A 17044-nucleotide genomic window follows, 5' to 3' on the forward strand; every position below is an offset into this window, starting at 1 on the left:
TAGAGGAAGGATATATGGATGGGAGAAAATATATATAAAATATAGGAGAGACAATTGGACAGGGTACGGAAGGCACACTAGTGCACTTATGCTCGTCCCTTACTGACCTCTAAGGAATCTGGAGAAGTCAACCGTGGATAGTCTAAGGGAAAAATGTTGGGCGTTGACACCACGGAGTCTGGTAATGAGTTCCATGCTTCAACAACTCGATTGCTAAAGTTATATTTTTTACAGTCAAGTTTGGAGCGGTTGATATTAAGTTTGAACCTGTTGTGTGCTCTTGTGTTATTGCGGTTGAAGCTGAAGTAGTTGTTGACAGGCAGGATGTTGCAGCATATGATCTTGTGGTCAATACTTAGATCATGTTTAAGGCGTCGTAGTTCTAAGCTTTCTAGACCCAGGATTGTAAGTCTAGTTTCGTAGGGTATTCTGTTTCGAGTGGTGGAGTGAAGGTAACAAATTATAACTCTGGGAAATTCTAAGATGCTGTCACAAAGAAATGAATAATACTTGAGAATGCTACTGAGCAAAGTGAAATTGATTATTTTGTATTCTACACTTCAGTGGAAATGTGTCAAATCAATTAATAAAGCAGCATGGAGAATTTCAGGGCAATTTAGTGGAGATATGCTTCAGGTTCAGGCCACCCAAACTGTTAGTAACTAATACTTTCTGTTCTCCGAACTGGTAGTAAAAATGCTTTTAATTAGTTTTTTTTAAAAAAAGTTTTCCACAATCGTGCAGCACAGTTTATTGTCAAAGCTGATGAACCTTTTTTTTACTTTCTTAAAAGCATTTTACTACCTATTCCCTGGAGTTGGTAGTGAAAAATGCTTTTAAGAGGCCTGATTCTCAGCTGTTTGACAATCAGCTGAGAGGGGGACATCATCTCAATCTTTTTATTTTACTTTTTAAAATCATTTTTTAAAAACTACCTGTTCACACTGGAACTGTGACTCTGTGAGGTTGCTGCTTTGTTGGAGGGGCCATTTTGTGTGAAGTCCAGCTCCTTCTGCATTGTGTGTGAGTCAGTTGTGCAGGAGTCAGTTGTGAAGCTATTGGGTTATTTTTGTGTAAAGTGTGAAAGTTGGTTTTTGAGTTCTTTGTGGCTCTTTGAGGTTCCTGCTTGTTGTTGCAGGAGGAATTTTGTGTGAAGTCCAGTTGCTTCTGCACGGTGTGTGAGTCAGTTGTGTAGCTTTTGTGTTATTTTTATACAAAGTGTGAAAGTTGGTTTTTGAGATCTTTGTGGCTCTTTGAGGTTCCTGCTTGTTGTTGCAGGGGGGATTTTGTGTGAAGTCCAGTTGCTTCTGCATGGTGTGTGAGTCAGTTGTGTAACTTTTGTGTTATTTTTGTGCAAACTGTGATAGTTTGTGTTTGAGCTCTCTGTGACTCTGTGAGGTTCCTGCTTGTTGCAAGGGCCATTTTGTGTGAAGTCAGCTGCTTTTGCATCGTGGGTGAGCAAGTTGTGTGGCTTTTTTGTTGTTTGTGTGTAGCACAGAGCCACATATATTATATGACACAGAGAAACGACACAGTCTAGTTTGGATGTATAAATGTACATGGCAAGTCAAATGAATCTTGTGAGTTTAACAGATGGGTGGCATAGGGAGCAAAGCTGTTACAGAACCTGGTAGTCCTGCCAGCAATACTTCAAAACAGTGCAGTCAGGCGGTAGGGAAAGCAAGTAGGATGCTTGGCTGCATAGCTAGAGGTATAACAAGCAGGAAGAGGGAGATTATGATCCCGCTATATAGAATGCTGGTGAGACCACAATTGGAATACTGTGTTCAGTTCTGGAGACCTCACCTACAAAAAGATATCAACAAAATTGAACGGGTCCAAAGACGGGCTACAAGAATGGTGGAAGGTCTTAAGCATAAAACGTATCAGGAAAGACTTCATGAACTCAATCTGTATAGTCTGGAGGACAGAAGGAAAAGGGGGGACATGATCGAAACATTTAAATATATTAAAGGGTTAAATAAGGTCCATGAGGGAAGTGTTTTTAATAGGAAAGTGAACACAAGAACAAGGGGACACAATCTGAAGTTAGTTGGGGGAAAGATCAAAAGCAACATGAGAAAATATTATTTTACTGAAAGAGTAGTAGATCCTTGGAACAAACTTCCAGCAGACGTGGTAGATAAATCCACAGTAACTGAATTTAAACATTCCTGGGATAAACATATATCCATCCTAAGATAAAATACAGAAAATAGTATAAGGGCAAACTAGATGGACCATGAGGTTTTTTTCTGCCGTCAGACTTCTATGTTTCTTCCCAGAGAGGAGCAACAGAAACAGACCATGAAGTGGGTATGTGGGATCTCTAACAATGCTTTTGAGCTCTAAGCACATAACACTTATAAGCAGTATCCTGAATAATGGGAAGCAAGCTTCCTATAATCTTCTCATTTGTCCTTACCACTCTCTGTATGGACTTTCTATCTGAGGCACTGCTACCACCAAACCAAAGTGAGGCAGTTTGTTAAAACGCTCTCATTCCTACCTCTGTAAAAAATGGCCAGGATAGTAGGAGAAAGATGCCTTTCACGTTTTCTTCAAGTTAAAAAGAAATTAAGCTGAATTTTCATTGAGTAGCATATTAAGCCTAGTTTTAACAGGAGCAAAAGCATTCTTGAGAAAATTAGTTGGAAGGTAGACAGCCTTACAATTCATTTGACAACACGAACATTTTCATTTTGCATTAATTCAAATGAAAATTGCCCTTTTACAGCACCTGTCACTCAATAACTACTTCTTAATTCACCCCAACAGTACTTGGAATGAGAATTGTCAGACATGTAAATTGATTTCCTCCGAGGCAAGGACAACTGAGATCACATTGTTAATATGCAAAAAGTAAAGAAAACAAATGTCCATTTTTTTTTCTTTTTTGATTATGTGAAGGCTTTTGTATTTGTGGACATCCACAATTTGTGGATAGTGCTTAAGAATTATAGGTATCATGGGCCCGTGTAATCTGTCTGTTGAATATATACGATAATTGGGAAGCACGAATCCCAGCAACCAGTTAGGTCCCACAGAGTTGGCCTTCTCCGACTCCCGTCAACTGAACAATGTCATTTGGCGGGACCCAGGGGAAGAGCCTTCCCTGTGGCGGCCCCGGCCCTGTGGAACCAGCTCCCCCCAGAGATTAGAATTGCCCCCACCCTCCTCACCTTTTGTAAGTTCCTTAAAACTCACCTCTGCCATCAGGCATGGGGGAACTGAGATATTCCTTCCCCTAGGCCTTACAATTTATGCATGGTATGTTTGCGTGTATGTTTGGTTTTATAATAAGGGGTTTTTTTAGTTGTTTTAGTATTGGATTGTTGCATGCTGTTTTTATCATTGTTGTTAGCCGCCCCGAGTCTACGGAGAGGGGCGGCATACAGATCCAATTAATAATAATAATAATAATAATAATAATAATAATAATAATAATAATAATAATAATAATAATAATAATAATAACAACAGTTTGAATAGAATATGGAATGATTAAATGTTTCATAAATAATACACTAAGGTTGTGTATGGAGATTCTCAGCCATCCAGGTTAAAGGTCCTTTTGCAACTGGACTTTCTGGCTTTTCTTTCAAAACGTTGCACTTGTCATCCAAGTAGCCTCTTCATAGGTGAAGAAGCTTCTTGGAGAAGAAGTGAAACATCTTCAAAAAAAAATCCAGAAAGTCCATTTGCCTCTTGAAAAAGCACCTTTGGGTCTAAAGTTGTGTAGTGATCCCTTACTTACTTATTTAATTAAGAAGAGAGGGTCCAACCTATTCTCCAAAGCACCTGAAGGCAGAACAATGAATAGAAACTAATCAAGGAAAGAACCAAGGAGAAATTTCCTGACTCAGAACAATAAATCAGTGGAGCGACATGCCTTCAGAAGTTGTGGTGCTCCATCACAGGAAGATTTTAAGAAGAGATTGAAATAGTTATAGACTTCTTGCTTAAATGGGGAGATAGACTAGAAGATCTTTTATTTATTTATTTATTTATTTATTTATATTTTGTCCAATACATAATGAAGGTTTTAGTGGATATATATATATATCAAAATATTACACACATATATATACAGTCAAAATATTACACAGGGCAAAACCAACGCAAAATATTACACAGGGCAAAACCCGAACTCAGAACAATCTACATACATATACCCGTGAAAATTTACGAAAACAAATATATATATATATATATATATATATATATATATTTGTGTTCGTAGATTTTCACGGGTATATGTATGTAGATTGTTTTGAGTGTCTATGCGACGTTTCGGTGAAATCACATTCACCATCATCAGGCTGAAGTTATAAGCTTCGTGCTGCTGTAAATATAGTAAATATAAACTATATTTACAGCAGCACGAAGCTTATAACTTCAGGCTGATGATGGTGAATGTGATTTTTTTACCTTGTTGTGAGCTGCCCCAAGTCTGCGGAGAGGGGCGGCATATAAATCCAATAAATCTAATCTAATCTAATCTGATGATGGTGAATGTGATTTCACCGAAACGTCGCATAGACACTCAAAATATTACACGGGGCAAAACCCGAACTCAGAACAATATATATATATATACACACACACACACACACACACACACACACACACAGTAAAATACATGATGAAGGTTATAGAGGAGATACTCATAGTAAAACATATCTAAGAAAGAATAGAAAAGAAGATATAGTACTAGAACATATCAATGAAAGAATAGAAGAAGAGATATAGGAATAGAAGAAAGGTATAGGAGATATAGGAGAGCAATAGGACAGGGGACGGAAGGCATTCTAGTGCACTTGTACTCGCCCCTTACTGACCTCTTAGGAATCTGGATAGGTCAACCGTGGGTAATCTAAGGGTAAAGTGTTGGGGGTTTGGGGATGACACTATGGAGTCCGGTAATGAGTTCCATGCTTCGACAATTCGGTTACTGAAGTCATATTTTTTACAGTCAAGTTTGGAGTGGTTAATATTAAGTTTAAATCTGTTGTGTTCTCTTGTGTTGTTGTGGTTGAAGCTGAAGTAGATTTCTTGAAGACCTCCAATGATGGAGCACCCACAATTTCAGGAGACAAACTGTTGTATTGAGTTTTTAAAATTTGTTTGTTTGTTAATTGATTGTTTTGGATGCTGCCCAATTCCCGAGGGACTCTGGGTGGCTCAGCCATTTCTAATGTCAGGAAATTACTGTCAGGAAAAATTAGAATGCCTTGTCTTTCGTTTCCTTCTCCTGCATCCTTAAGAAACAACAGTATTATTTCTCTCCAATTTTCCAGTGTTCTACCACATGTGGTGTTGGGGCCTTTTGGAGACCAGTAGAATGCAACACCAAGAATGAGTCTGACTGCCAGCACATAAAAAAACCTGATCCAGCCAGAAGATGCTTCCTTCGACCATGTGCTCAGTGGAGAATAGGAAATTGGAGCAAGGTAATGAAAGCTGGCCCGCTGTAATTTTTTATTTTTTGCAAACTACTGCTTTTTGGAAGCCAAAAGTGTGTGTTTTCTGACCCTTTTATTTATTTATTTATTTATTTATTTTATTTTATTCATTTGCCCAATACAAAAATACATAGGAAGAAAAATAGACATGTAGTAATATATATATAAGGGTAAAAGTGAACTTAGAGGAGAGGATATATGAAAGAAAGAGAATATATATGATAAGTGAGAGAAAGGAAAGACAATTGGACAGGGGACGGAAGGCACACCAGTGCACTTATGTACGCCCCTTACTGGCCTCTTAGGAACCTGGAGAGGGAGAAATGTTGGGGGTTAGGGGTTGACACAATTGAGTCCAGTAATGAGTTCCACACTTCGATAACTCGATTGTTGAAATCATATATTTTACAGTCAAGTTTGGAGCGGTTCGTATTAAGTTTGAATCTGTTGCGTGCTCTTGTGTTGTTGCGGTTGAAGCTGAAGTAGTCATTGACCGGTAGGACATTGCAGCATATGATCTTGTGGGCAATACTCAAATCGTGTTTTAGGCACCGTAGTTCTAGGCTTTCTATGCCCAGGATTGTTAGTCTACTTTTGTAGGATATTCTGTTTCGAGTGGAGGAGTGAAGGGCTCTTCTGGTGAAATACCTTTGGACATTTTCAAGTGTGTTGATGTCTGAAATGTGGTATGGGTTCCAGACAGGTGAGCAGTAGTCTAGGATGGGTCTGGCAAAAGTTTTGTACGCTCTTGTGAGTAGTGTGAGATTGCCTGAGCAGAAGCTGCGTAGGATCAGGTTAACAACTCTAGAAGCTTTTTTGGCGATATTGTTGCAGTGGGCGATATTGTTGCAGTGGACTCTGAGTAAAAGCATTTATTTTTTTCTATAAGCAAGTAATGGGGAAAATGCATTTTATTCTCAACATATCCCTGAAATTCACAATTTCTCTTACCCTAAAGTTTCCCAAAGTTATTACAGTGTTCCCTCGCTTTTCGCGGGGGATGCGTTCCGAGACTGCCCGTGAAAGTCGAATTTCCGCGAAGTAGAGATGCAGAAGTAAATACACTATTTTTGGCTATGAACAGTATCACAAGCCTTCCCTTAACACTTTAAACCCCTAAATTGCAATTTTCCATTCCCTTAGCAACCATTCAGATTATTACTCACCATGTTTATTTACTAAAGTTTATTTAAAAAAATATTTATTAAAGGCAGACAAAAGTTTGGTGATGACATATGATGTCATCGGGTGGGGAAAACCGTGGTATAGGGGGAAAACCCGCAAAGTATTTTTTAATTAATATTTTTGAAAAACCATGGTATAGACTTTTCGCGAAGTTCAAAACCGCGCAAAGCGAGGGAACACTGTATACCTGAACCAGGTAACTGCCACTGGTAAGATATAGAATTTAAATTTAAGGAACATTTAAATTTTCCAAACATTGAAAATGAAAATAATCAGAATAGTTATCCATTTTCAAAGCTAATTTTGAGATAGATCTCTTTCCAACAGGCATTAGCTTTCGTTCGTGAACGTACATAAAGCTCTGCCAATTCATTTCTCTTCTAAATACAAAGAGGTAATTATCTTTAAAGCTCTCCATGACTTAAAGATTATTTGAGGGAACGCTGCTTTCTGTATGAAAATCCATGCCCAGTTCAGGAGATTTTCCAAAGTGGCCACAAGTGGCAATTTGCTGCTCCTGCTTTTTAGCACTCGCCACTTGATAGACATATTTTTTGGCTTGTTTTTATAGCCACATGGCATCAGGTGAGAAATGAACACTCAAACACCGAGCTGGATAATAAATGGGTCACTTTATTGAAACTTACAGAAAGGGGTCGCTAAATGGGGCGGAATTTCCTGAACACAACATACTTGGGCAACTAATAGGCCTAAAGTGATACCTCGTCTTACGAACTTAATTGGTTCTGGGATGAGGTTTGTAAGGTGAAACGTTTGTAAGATGAAACAATGTTTCCCATAGGAATCAATGGAAAAGCAATTAATGCGTGCAAGCCCAAAACTCACCCCTTTTGCCAGCCGAAGTGCCCGTTTTTGCACTGCTGGGATTCCCCTGAGGCTCCCCTCCATGGGAAACCCCACCTCCGGACTTCTGTGTTTTTGTGATGCTGCAGCGGAATTCCAGCAGGGGAATCCCAGCAGTGCAAAAACGAGTGCTTCGCTGGCAACGGAAGTCGGGAGGTGGGGTTTCCCAGCAAGGGGAGTCTCAGCAAAATTGCAGCATCGCAAAAACACGGAAGTCCTTGAAACCCCACCTCCGGACTTCTGTGTTTGTGTGATGCTGCAATTTCGCTGAGGCGCCCCTCGCTGGGAAACCCCACCTCCAGACTTCCATTGCCAGTGAAGCGCCCGTTTTTGTGCTGTTGGGATTCCCCTGCAGCATTGCAAAAACACAGAAGTCCGGAGGTCGTGTTTCCCATGGAGGGGAGCCTCAGGGGAATCCCAGCAGTAGAAAAACGGGTGCTTCATTGGCAACAGAAGTCCAGAGGCAGGGCATCCCAGTGGCGATGGCTTGGGTTTGTAAGGTGAAAATAGTTTGGAAGAAGAGGCAAAAAAATCTTAAACCACGGGTTTGTATCTCGAAAAGTTTGTATGACGAGGGGTTTGTAAGACGAGGTATCACTGTAATTCCTTGCTTGGTAAGGGTGAGGCGTGTCCTGCTTGCACCCAAGCATGTAAGCCATGCCCAGTGTGTGGGAGGGCTCAACCCCATGACCCAGAACCAGAAATGACATGGATGAGCCCCAAGAGCTCCCCCTTCACACCGCTCTGACCAGTTAGGCAGCATGAGTTGTGTAACAGGGGAGCCCATCATCTTTCAAAAGATGCCCAGCACAATTGCTACTGATGCCCTTTCCGCCCCGTTTCTGCCATATAGTGACCAAATGTAAACATAGAATTGCAAAACCAAAACCTATTTACAAACAGATTCACCCCCTAACCACTATACCATCTCACCCATCCAGGATGGAGAAGGCGAAAAAACAATCTGGAATAAAATCTCAAGATTGCAAACAGTTCCTACTTGGCCCCCTACTGGGCAATCCCTAAAAGACACCCTGGAGTGAGTGGAGGGTGGGTGGGTGTCCGACGAGGCGAAGAGCAGAGAAGGAAAGGGAAGCGTGGGTGGAGAGCAGCCCCTGAAATAGGCTGGTAGCCACGCCCACTCTTCCCAGCAGACCCTGCCAGCCAATTAGGAGCTACTGGGAAGTAGCTCCCGCTGGAAGGCAGGGATTTCTGCAAATGTCGGCCAGGTGTTAGTTCGCTCCGGCCTCTCAAAAGTATGCATCTTGTCAAATAAGCATCTTAAGCCTTCTGCAGATATTCTAGTCCAGTGATGGTGACTTTTAGACCCCAAGTGCCCAAACTGCACAGGTGCATGCCCATACTGAAAGGTGTACATACATACATGTGTGTGCATGCATGTAGACATGCATGAATGTGCACATGCACAGACATACATGAATGTGCACATGCACAGACATACATGAATGTGCACATGCACAAACACGCACGCATGCACAGCAGAGACCTGAAGACCAGCTGGCTGGCAGGAAGCAGAGTATCCCAACACCAGCAGCGCAGCAAGAGGTAAGATCTTTTTATTTCGTGAGCTTTTGTTTCATAGTTTACAGCTGTGGTTCTCAACCTTTCTAATGCCGCAACCCCTTAATACAATTCCTCATGTTGTGGTGACCCCCAACCATAAATCTAGCACCAATTCTCCCAACAGAGCTTTAGACCGATTGGCAGGAAGGTCAGAGGAACACACCCACTGTAAACACCTGATTGGTCAGATTGTAAAAATATGTTCCAAGGCGCCAGAATAGAAGCTTTAGTTCCTAACACCATAGGAAATTTGTCTTTTCCCATGGTCTTAGGTGACCCCCGTGAAATAGTCATTTGACCCTTTCACAGGTTGAGAACCACTAGTTTACAGGGAAACAGAAGCTCACAAAAGAAATGGCACAGATTGTCAGGATTAAGCATAACCTGATGTAATATCTCAATGCAGAAGGAAGGCCTACATAGAGAATGCTGTGTCATTCTAAGGCAATTAAGCATGCAGCAACTTCATCAGGTGAAAAGTATTTAAATATGCAGGAGCTCTCTGCTCGCCTCTCTCTCTCTCTCTCTCTCTCTCTCTCTCTCTCTCTCTCTCTCTCTCTCTCTCTCTCTCTCTCTCTCTGATATCTGATCCTGCTCTGTGTGAAGTGTGCTCTGAAGTTGCTGTATTGTTCTGTTGGTTTCTGTGAGTTATTGTAACTCAGATAGTTGTAGTGAGATACTAGTGTAAACTATAGTTAAGTAGAAAACAGTTAATAGTGTAAATAAGATGTAAATATGGGGGAAAGGAATCCTTAATCTGAGTATTGCATTGGCAGTTCTGTGTTAGCAAAAACTTCAGAAGAGAAGGATTTAGGGGTAGTGATTTCTGACAGTCTCAAAATGGGTGAGCAGTGTGGTCGGGCAGTAGGAAAAGCAAGTAGGATGCTTGGCTGCATAGCTAGAGCTATAACAAGCAGGAAGAGGGAGATTGTGATCCCCTTATATAGAGCGCTGGTGAGACCACATTTGGAATACTGTGTTCAGTTCTGGAGACCTCACCTACAAAAAGATATTGACAAAATTGAACGGGTACAAAGACGGCCTACAAGAATGGTGGATGGTCTTAAGCATAAAATGTACCAAGAAAGACTTAATGAACTCAATCTGTATAGTCTGGAGGACAGAAGGGAAAGGGGGGACTTGATTGAAACATTTAAATATGTTAAAGGGTTAAATAAGGGTCAGGAGGGAAGTGTTTTTAATAGGAAAGTGAACACAAGAACAAGGGGACACAATCTGAAGTTAGTTGGGGGAAAGATCAAAAGCAACGTGAGAAAATATTATTTTACTGAAAGAGTAGTAGATCCTTGGAACAAACTTCCAGCAGACGTGGTTGGTAAATCCACAGTAACTGAAGTTAAACATGCCTGGGATAAACATATATCCATCCTAAGATAAAATACAGGAAATAGTATTAGGGCAGACTAGATAGACCATGAGGTCTTTTTCTGCCGTCAATCTTCTATGTTTCTAAATATATTTTTCAAAGACTTCCTACTGCTGCTGTGTTTCATTGAAGACTTCAACTCCATATCTACTGGTTTGTGGCTGGCCGGATGGGTTGGTTAGCTTGTTGGGCTGTCTTGCTTTCGAAAGTGCAGCTGTGATACAGAGATCTGACCTGGGGTGACGGCGTGTGTGCCAATAGAGAGGGCTCTGCGTGCCACCTCTGGCACACGTACCATAAGTTCGCCATCACAGTCCTAGTCATTTCTTCCCCTTTAAAGCTACTCAAACAGGTCTTTTAAAGGAATTCAAAAATGATTCCTCTGTGTCTGGCCCTGGGCAGCAAGAAAGGCCCCGTGGGTCCCCTGTTTCTGTATTGCATCAGACCACTTGCCCTGTGCTTTCGAAAACAAATGTGTGATCTCAGGGATCTTTGAAGCCACAGTAGTGACCTTCTTGCCCCTGTTCCCTACACAGTGCTCCTCCAGCTGTGGAGGGGGTTTCAAGACGCGTGATGCGCATTGCATTGATGTGCGAGAAAAGAGAACCCTGAGGCCGTTCCACTGCCAGGCCGTGCAAAGCCAGCCAGTACTGAACATGAGCTGTAACATGGATCCGTGCTTCAGGTGGCAGACAGAGTCCTGGAATGAGGTACAACACATCACTCTGATCAATTAACTAATTAATCACTTCCGTGTCACCCGGAGGAGGCAGAGCATTCTCAAACTGTACAGAATTTACAGCAGCCTTCCCCATTGTCAGCCCAACAACGTAGCAATAGCAATAGCATTTAAACTTATATACTGCTTCACAGTGCTTTTACAGCCCTCTCTAAAAGGTGTTCAGGGTCAGCACATTGCCTCATTTTACCCACCTTGGAAGGATGGAAGGCTGAGTCAACCTTGAGCCCGTGGTGAGATTTGAACTGCCAAATTGCAGGCAGCCAGCTGTCAGCAGAAGTAGCTGGTTAGAGAGGGCTTTAAAGCACTGTGAAGCGGTATACAAGTCTAAGGGCTATTGCTATCGCTATCTCTGCAGCAGGGTTTGTTTGTTTGTTTGTTTGTTTGTTTGTTTGTTTGTTTGTTTGTTTGTTTGTTTGTTTATCAGATTTGTATGCCGCCCCTCTACGCAGCCTCGGGGCGGCTCACAGCAATAACAATACAATGTAAACAAATCTAATATTTAAGTTAATTTAAAACCCCAATTTAGAAACCAATCATACATACTAGCATACCATGCATAAATTTTATAAGCCTAGGGGGAGGGAAAGTATCAATTCCCCCATGCCTGATGACAGAGGTGGGTTTTAAGGAGCTTACGAAAGGCTAGGAGGGTGGGGGCAACTCTGATATCTGGGGGGAGTTGGTTCCAAAGGGTTGGGGCCACCACAGAGAAGGCTCTTCCCCTGGGTCCCGCCAAACGACATTGTTTAGTTGACGGGACCCGGAGAAGGCCAACTCTGTGGGACCTAACTGGTCGCTGGGATTTGAATTTATTTTGTTTATTTTGTTGTGTTCCCTCTTGTCGGTTTCATGGGCTGTAAGCTGCTCTGAGTCCCAATGGGATTTGGTGGCATAGAAGTCAAACAAATAATTAAATTAAATTAAAAAATTAAATTAAATTAAATTAAATTAAATAATTAAATTAAATTAAATTAAATTAAATTAAAAAATTAAATTAAATTAAAAAATTAAATTAAATTAAAAAATTAAATTAAATTAAATTAAATTAAATTAAATTAAATTAAATTAAATTAAATTAAATTAAATTAAATTAAATTAAATTAAATTAAATTAAATTAAATTAAATTAAATTAAATTAAATTAAATTAAATTAAATTAAATTAAATTAAATTAAATTAAATTAAATTAAATTAAATTAAATTAAATTAAATTAAATTAAATTAAATTAAATTAAATTAAATTAAATTAAATTAAATTAAATTAAATTAAATTAAATTAAATTAAATTAAATTAAATTAAATTAAATTAAATTAAATTAAATTAAATTATTCATAGGCTTCAAAATGTTTTGTAATTGTATCTTTTTATTGGAATGTTGTGAGCCGCCCCGAGTCCATGGAGAGGGGTGGCATATAAGTCTAATTAATAAAATAAGTAAAATAAATTAAGTCAGGAAGGAAGGAAGAAGAGGAGAATTATGCTTCCAGGCAGGGCAATACAGTAGGAATCCTGATATTCCAGCTAGTGTTCCTGGGGTCCTCCCCTAGTCTTTTGTTTCAGCTACTCTGATGGGACAGTGGCAAGACCAAGAGTGACTTCTTTTTAGGAAAAGAGGAGATGATACTAGGAGTATGTACAGTGGTACCTCTACTTAAGAACTTAAATAAATAAATTCGTTCTGTGACCAGGTTTTTAAGTAGAAAAGTTTGTAAGCAGAAGCAATTTTTCCCATAGGAATCAATGTAAAAGCAAATAATGCCTGCAAACCCATTAGGAAAGAAATAAAAGCTCGGAATTTGGGTGGGTGGAGGAGGAGGAGGAGGAAGAAGAGGAGGACGACAGTCGCTGCCGAAGGAAGAAGGGGAGGGGAGGGGAATCAAAAAAATCCAAAACTTTAAGGCTTAAAAGAAAAAGTGGGACTCTGAGACAGCAAGGAGACACACGCACCTCCCATACACCTGGTGCAAGGCTGCCTTCCATACACTGTGCCAGAGAGAGAAACCCAGGTGGGTGAGAGGGGGAGCGCCACCGAAAGGCTCCTCTGGCAGCACAGAAAAGTCCGAGATGGTTGGAATTAAAAGGGGAATGGTAGGAAACTGGCCGGGCCTTCGGGCCGCTCTCAAATTTCCTGGGAATTTTTTCCAGGCTCGGGTTCTTAAGTAGAAAATGGTTCTTAAGAAGAGGCAAAAAAATCTTGAACACCCAGTTCTTACCTAGAAAAGTTCCTAAGTAGAGGCATTCTTAGGTAGAGGTACCACTGTAATTCCTAATTAATAACTTCCTGGTCCAGAGCTGCAGTGTTTTCCTTTGGAGTGAGCCAATAGTTAGCTTGCAAAGCTTTGCCAAAAACCCCATTATAATAACTGAGGCCTTTTACCAGAACATGTGAGTTTAATCAGAACATGCCAACAGGGCAGGTACAGGCTTAAGGAATTACACAAGAGAACACAGACTTATATACAGGACGCCTTCTGAGGCAACTACCAATCACATACAAAGGAGGGTTCCCGCTTTAACAGTAACTATGCCTATGCGGCCAATCAGGACCCTGGAGAGGGATACGCGAGCTCGAATCTGACAGCCGGCTTATTGCTATGCAGACACAGCACTCCTGCCCCTTCGGCTGACACAAACATAATCTTTTAAATACCCAGGTCTGCGACAGATTCTCTCGGAGCGCCGGGGCTCAGTGGGATGTTCAGATCTCTCGATCTCGGCCGGATGGATTGGACTGGGAGCCTGGCCCACTTCTTCTTCCCTGTGACACGCTGAGGGAAAGTTTCCTGAAGTTCCTGCAGCTGTGGGTGGGTCCTGAAGACACACCCCCTGGAACTCATTGGCTTCCCGATCTTCCTGCCGATCCTCCCTATTAAGTCTAATCTGATCCAGGTGTCTTTTCCAAATTCGTCCGTCTCTTAGTTCTACTTCGAACGAACGAGGCCCCAGTTCCCTGCAAACTATACCTTTCTCCCAATTCTTATGTCCTGAAAAGGCACGGGCAAATACCGCGTCTCCTACAGACACCTCACGTCTGGCAGCTTCTGGCCACTGTACTGTTCCCGCATACCCTGGGTGCAACCTGTCAAGTATGATTCGCAATTTGCGACCCATTAAAAGCTCTGCTGGCGTCTTCCCCGTGGTTACACATGGGGTGGTATGTTGAGCCATGAGCACATCAGCCAATCTAGCCTTCCAAGAGTTCTGGGGCAGCCGTTTGAGGGACTCTTTAACTGATCTAACTGCCCGTTCCGCCTGGCCATTACTGGCCGGATGCCAAGGCGAGGTCAAGGCATGTCTAATGCCAGCTGTGGCCAAAAAGGATTCAAAGAGGACTGATGTGAACTGCGGGCCGTTATCCGAGACCAGTAGATCCGGGAACCCATGCGTGGCAAATAGGGTCATTAAGGATTCTATGATGGCCTGTGACTGAGTGGACTGCATCTGGGCCACCTCTACCCACTTGGAGTATGCATCCACGGTGATTAAAAATGTTTGCCCCATGAAGGGACCGGCCAAATCTATGTGCAAGCGTGTCCAGGGGCTAGCTGGAGGTTCCCATGTTAAAGGTTCCGCTCGTGGGGGTAAAGACCTGCTCTCCTGGCAAACAGCACAGTTAGCCACACATTGCTCCACTTCCTTATCTAATGCTGGCCACCACACGTAATCCCTGGCCAGACCCTTCATTCTAACTATTCCAGGGTGCCCCTTGTGCAGCAGGGACAACACCTGGTTCCTCAGTTTGCAGGTATCACCACTCTGCCCCCCCTTAATAGAACTCCTTTCTCCACGGAGAACTCCGTGCGACAGCGGAAAAACGGAATGAACTGGTCAGCTGGGGAAGAGTGTGGCCACCCCCTCAAAACCCATTGCCTTACCTGGGCCAGAATGCGGTCTTTTCCTGTCTCTCTAGATACCTCGGGGGCAGCCAGTACAACTGGCCCGTCTGTCAAAGCAAAAACGGAGCTGGCCGGTGCAGGGTCTGTTACTTCTTCATGTACTGGGCACCTGCTGAGTGCGTCTGCATGTGCAATGTGACGACCCGGTTTGTACATTAACGTGTAAGTGTAATTGGCCATAAAGACAATCCAGCGTGTCATACGTGGAGACAAGACAGCTGGGCTCTGGCGGTTACCTGAGAGTAACCCTAGCAAGGGCTGGTGGTCCGTCACTAACTCGAACCTTCTGCCATACAAATACTCGTGGAAACGGCGAACTCCCGCCACTAGGGCCAATGCCTCCTTATCAATTTGGCCATAGTTTCTTTCTGCTGCGGCCAAAGTCCGGGAAAAAAACGCCAAAGGGGCTTCCGAGCCGTTTGGCAATCTGTGGCTGAGGACAGCACCCACTCCGTACCTGGAAGCGTCACAGGTGAGAACTAATGGCAGACTAGGGGAATACTGAGCCAGGACACTGTTTGAGGTGAGTATCCCTTTGACCCCTCTGAAAGAAGCTTCCTCCCGCTCCCCCCAGTGCCAAACTGACCGCTTGTCCAGAAGCCTATGCAACGGCTCTGCCACCGAAGCCTTGTGCGGGATAAACACCGCATAAAAATTCAAGAGACCCAGGAAAGCCTGCAGCTCCTCCTTCGACTGGGGTCTAGGGGCATCCCAAATGGCCCTAGTCTTTTCAGGGGTGGGATGGATTCCCTTCCCATCCACCCTGAATCCCAGGAAATCAACCTCTGGAACCCCAAAGACACATTTTTTTGATTTGAGCTTCAGTCCCGCTTCTTGGAATTTGAGCAATACCTGCTTAACCCTGCGAAGAAGTTCGTCCTCGGAACTCCCCGAGACCAGCACGTCGTCAAAGTAGGGCACCGTGCCTTCCAGCCCATACAGCAATCGTTCCATCAACCCCTGGAACAACCCCGGTGCAATAGAGACCCCAAATTGCAGCCTGTGGCACCTGAACACCCCCCTATGCGTTATGATCGCCTGGGCTTCTGCTGTCAAGGGGTCTACGGGGAGCTGTTGGTAAGCCTGGGATAAATCAAGCTTGGCAAAGATCTTACCATTACCCAGAGTGTGAAGTAACTGCTGCACCACTGGAAGCGGGTATGAGTGGTGAGCCAGGGCCTTATTAACAGTGCACTTATAATCCCCGCACAGTCTCAATCCCCCATCCCCTTTGAAAGCGATGACCAGTGGGGTCTCCCAGACAGCCTGGTCAACCGGCTCCAACACCCCTTGTGCAATCAGACGGTCCAATTCGGCATCAACTTTTGGCCGGAGGGGAATGGGCACCCTGCGGGGCTTCAGCCTTACAGCTGGCACTTTGGGATCAAGGCTAAAAGTAATCGGGGTTCCCGTGTAGCAACCCAGCTTGTCATCGAAGACGGAGGGGAATTCCTTAGTAAGCCCTTGAAATACTGATTCCCCCCTCACAGCGTTCACCCCCGCAACAGAAAAGCCCAAAGCCTTAAACCAGTCTAAACCCAGGAGGCTGGAGAATGGCCCGTCCACCACCATCAGAGGCAACCTGCCCATGAAAGATTTGAACATGACAGGGAATCTCCCTTCCCCCAACACCGGAATGGGCGCCCCTTGGTAGTCCCGTAGAGTCACAGTACATGGCTGCAACCGACTCCTGCTCAATCCGGGCATGCATTTCTTGATGGTGGCCCAGGAAACCAATGAATGCGCGGAGCCCGTGTCCACTTGCATGGAGCAATTCACGCCTCCCAAACGAACTGTCACGGAGATCTTGTCAGAAGAGCCTGAGGTTTTCCTCACGAACGTAGAAGCTGGGCGCGGGCAGCTATAGATGGCATTGCAGTCATCCCTCTTAGTGGAAGAAAATCTCCTCTGCCAACGGGGA

At 43.1% G+C, this 17044-nt stretch overlaps 1 protein-coding gene across 1 annotated transcript in view; it reads left to right on the forward strand.

The window, feature by feature from the left end:
* ADAMTS12 (ADAM metallopeptidase with thrombospondin type 1 motif 12) overlaps positions 1 to 17044 on the forward strand; it is a 229634-nt gene that overhangs the window by 206924 nt on the left and 5666 nt on the right. Inside the window, exons 20-21 of the mRNA XM_070743485.1 lie at positions 5301 to 5453; positions 11022 to 11195. Coding sequence (XP_070599586.1) covers positions 5301 to 5453; positions 11022 to 11195 — 327 coding nt within the window. The remainder of the gene's footprint in view (positions 1 to 5300; positions 5454 to 11021; positions 11196 to 17044) is intronic.

The sequence above is a fragment of the Erythrolamprus reginae genome, chromosome 2, assembly GCF_031021105.1.
Source record: "Erythrolamprus reginae isolate rEryReg1 chromosome 2, rEryReg1.hap1, whole genome shotgun sequence".
NCBI lineage: Eukaryota > Metazoa > Chordata > Lepidosauria > Squamata > Dipsadidae > Erythrolamprus > Erythrolamprus reginae.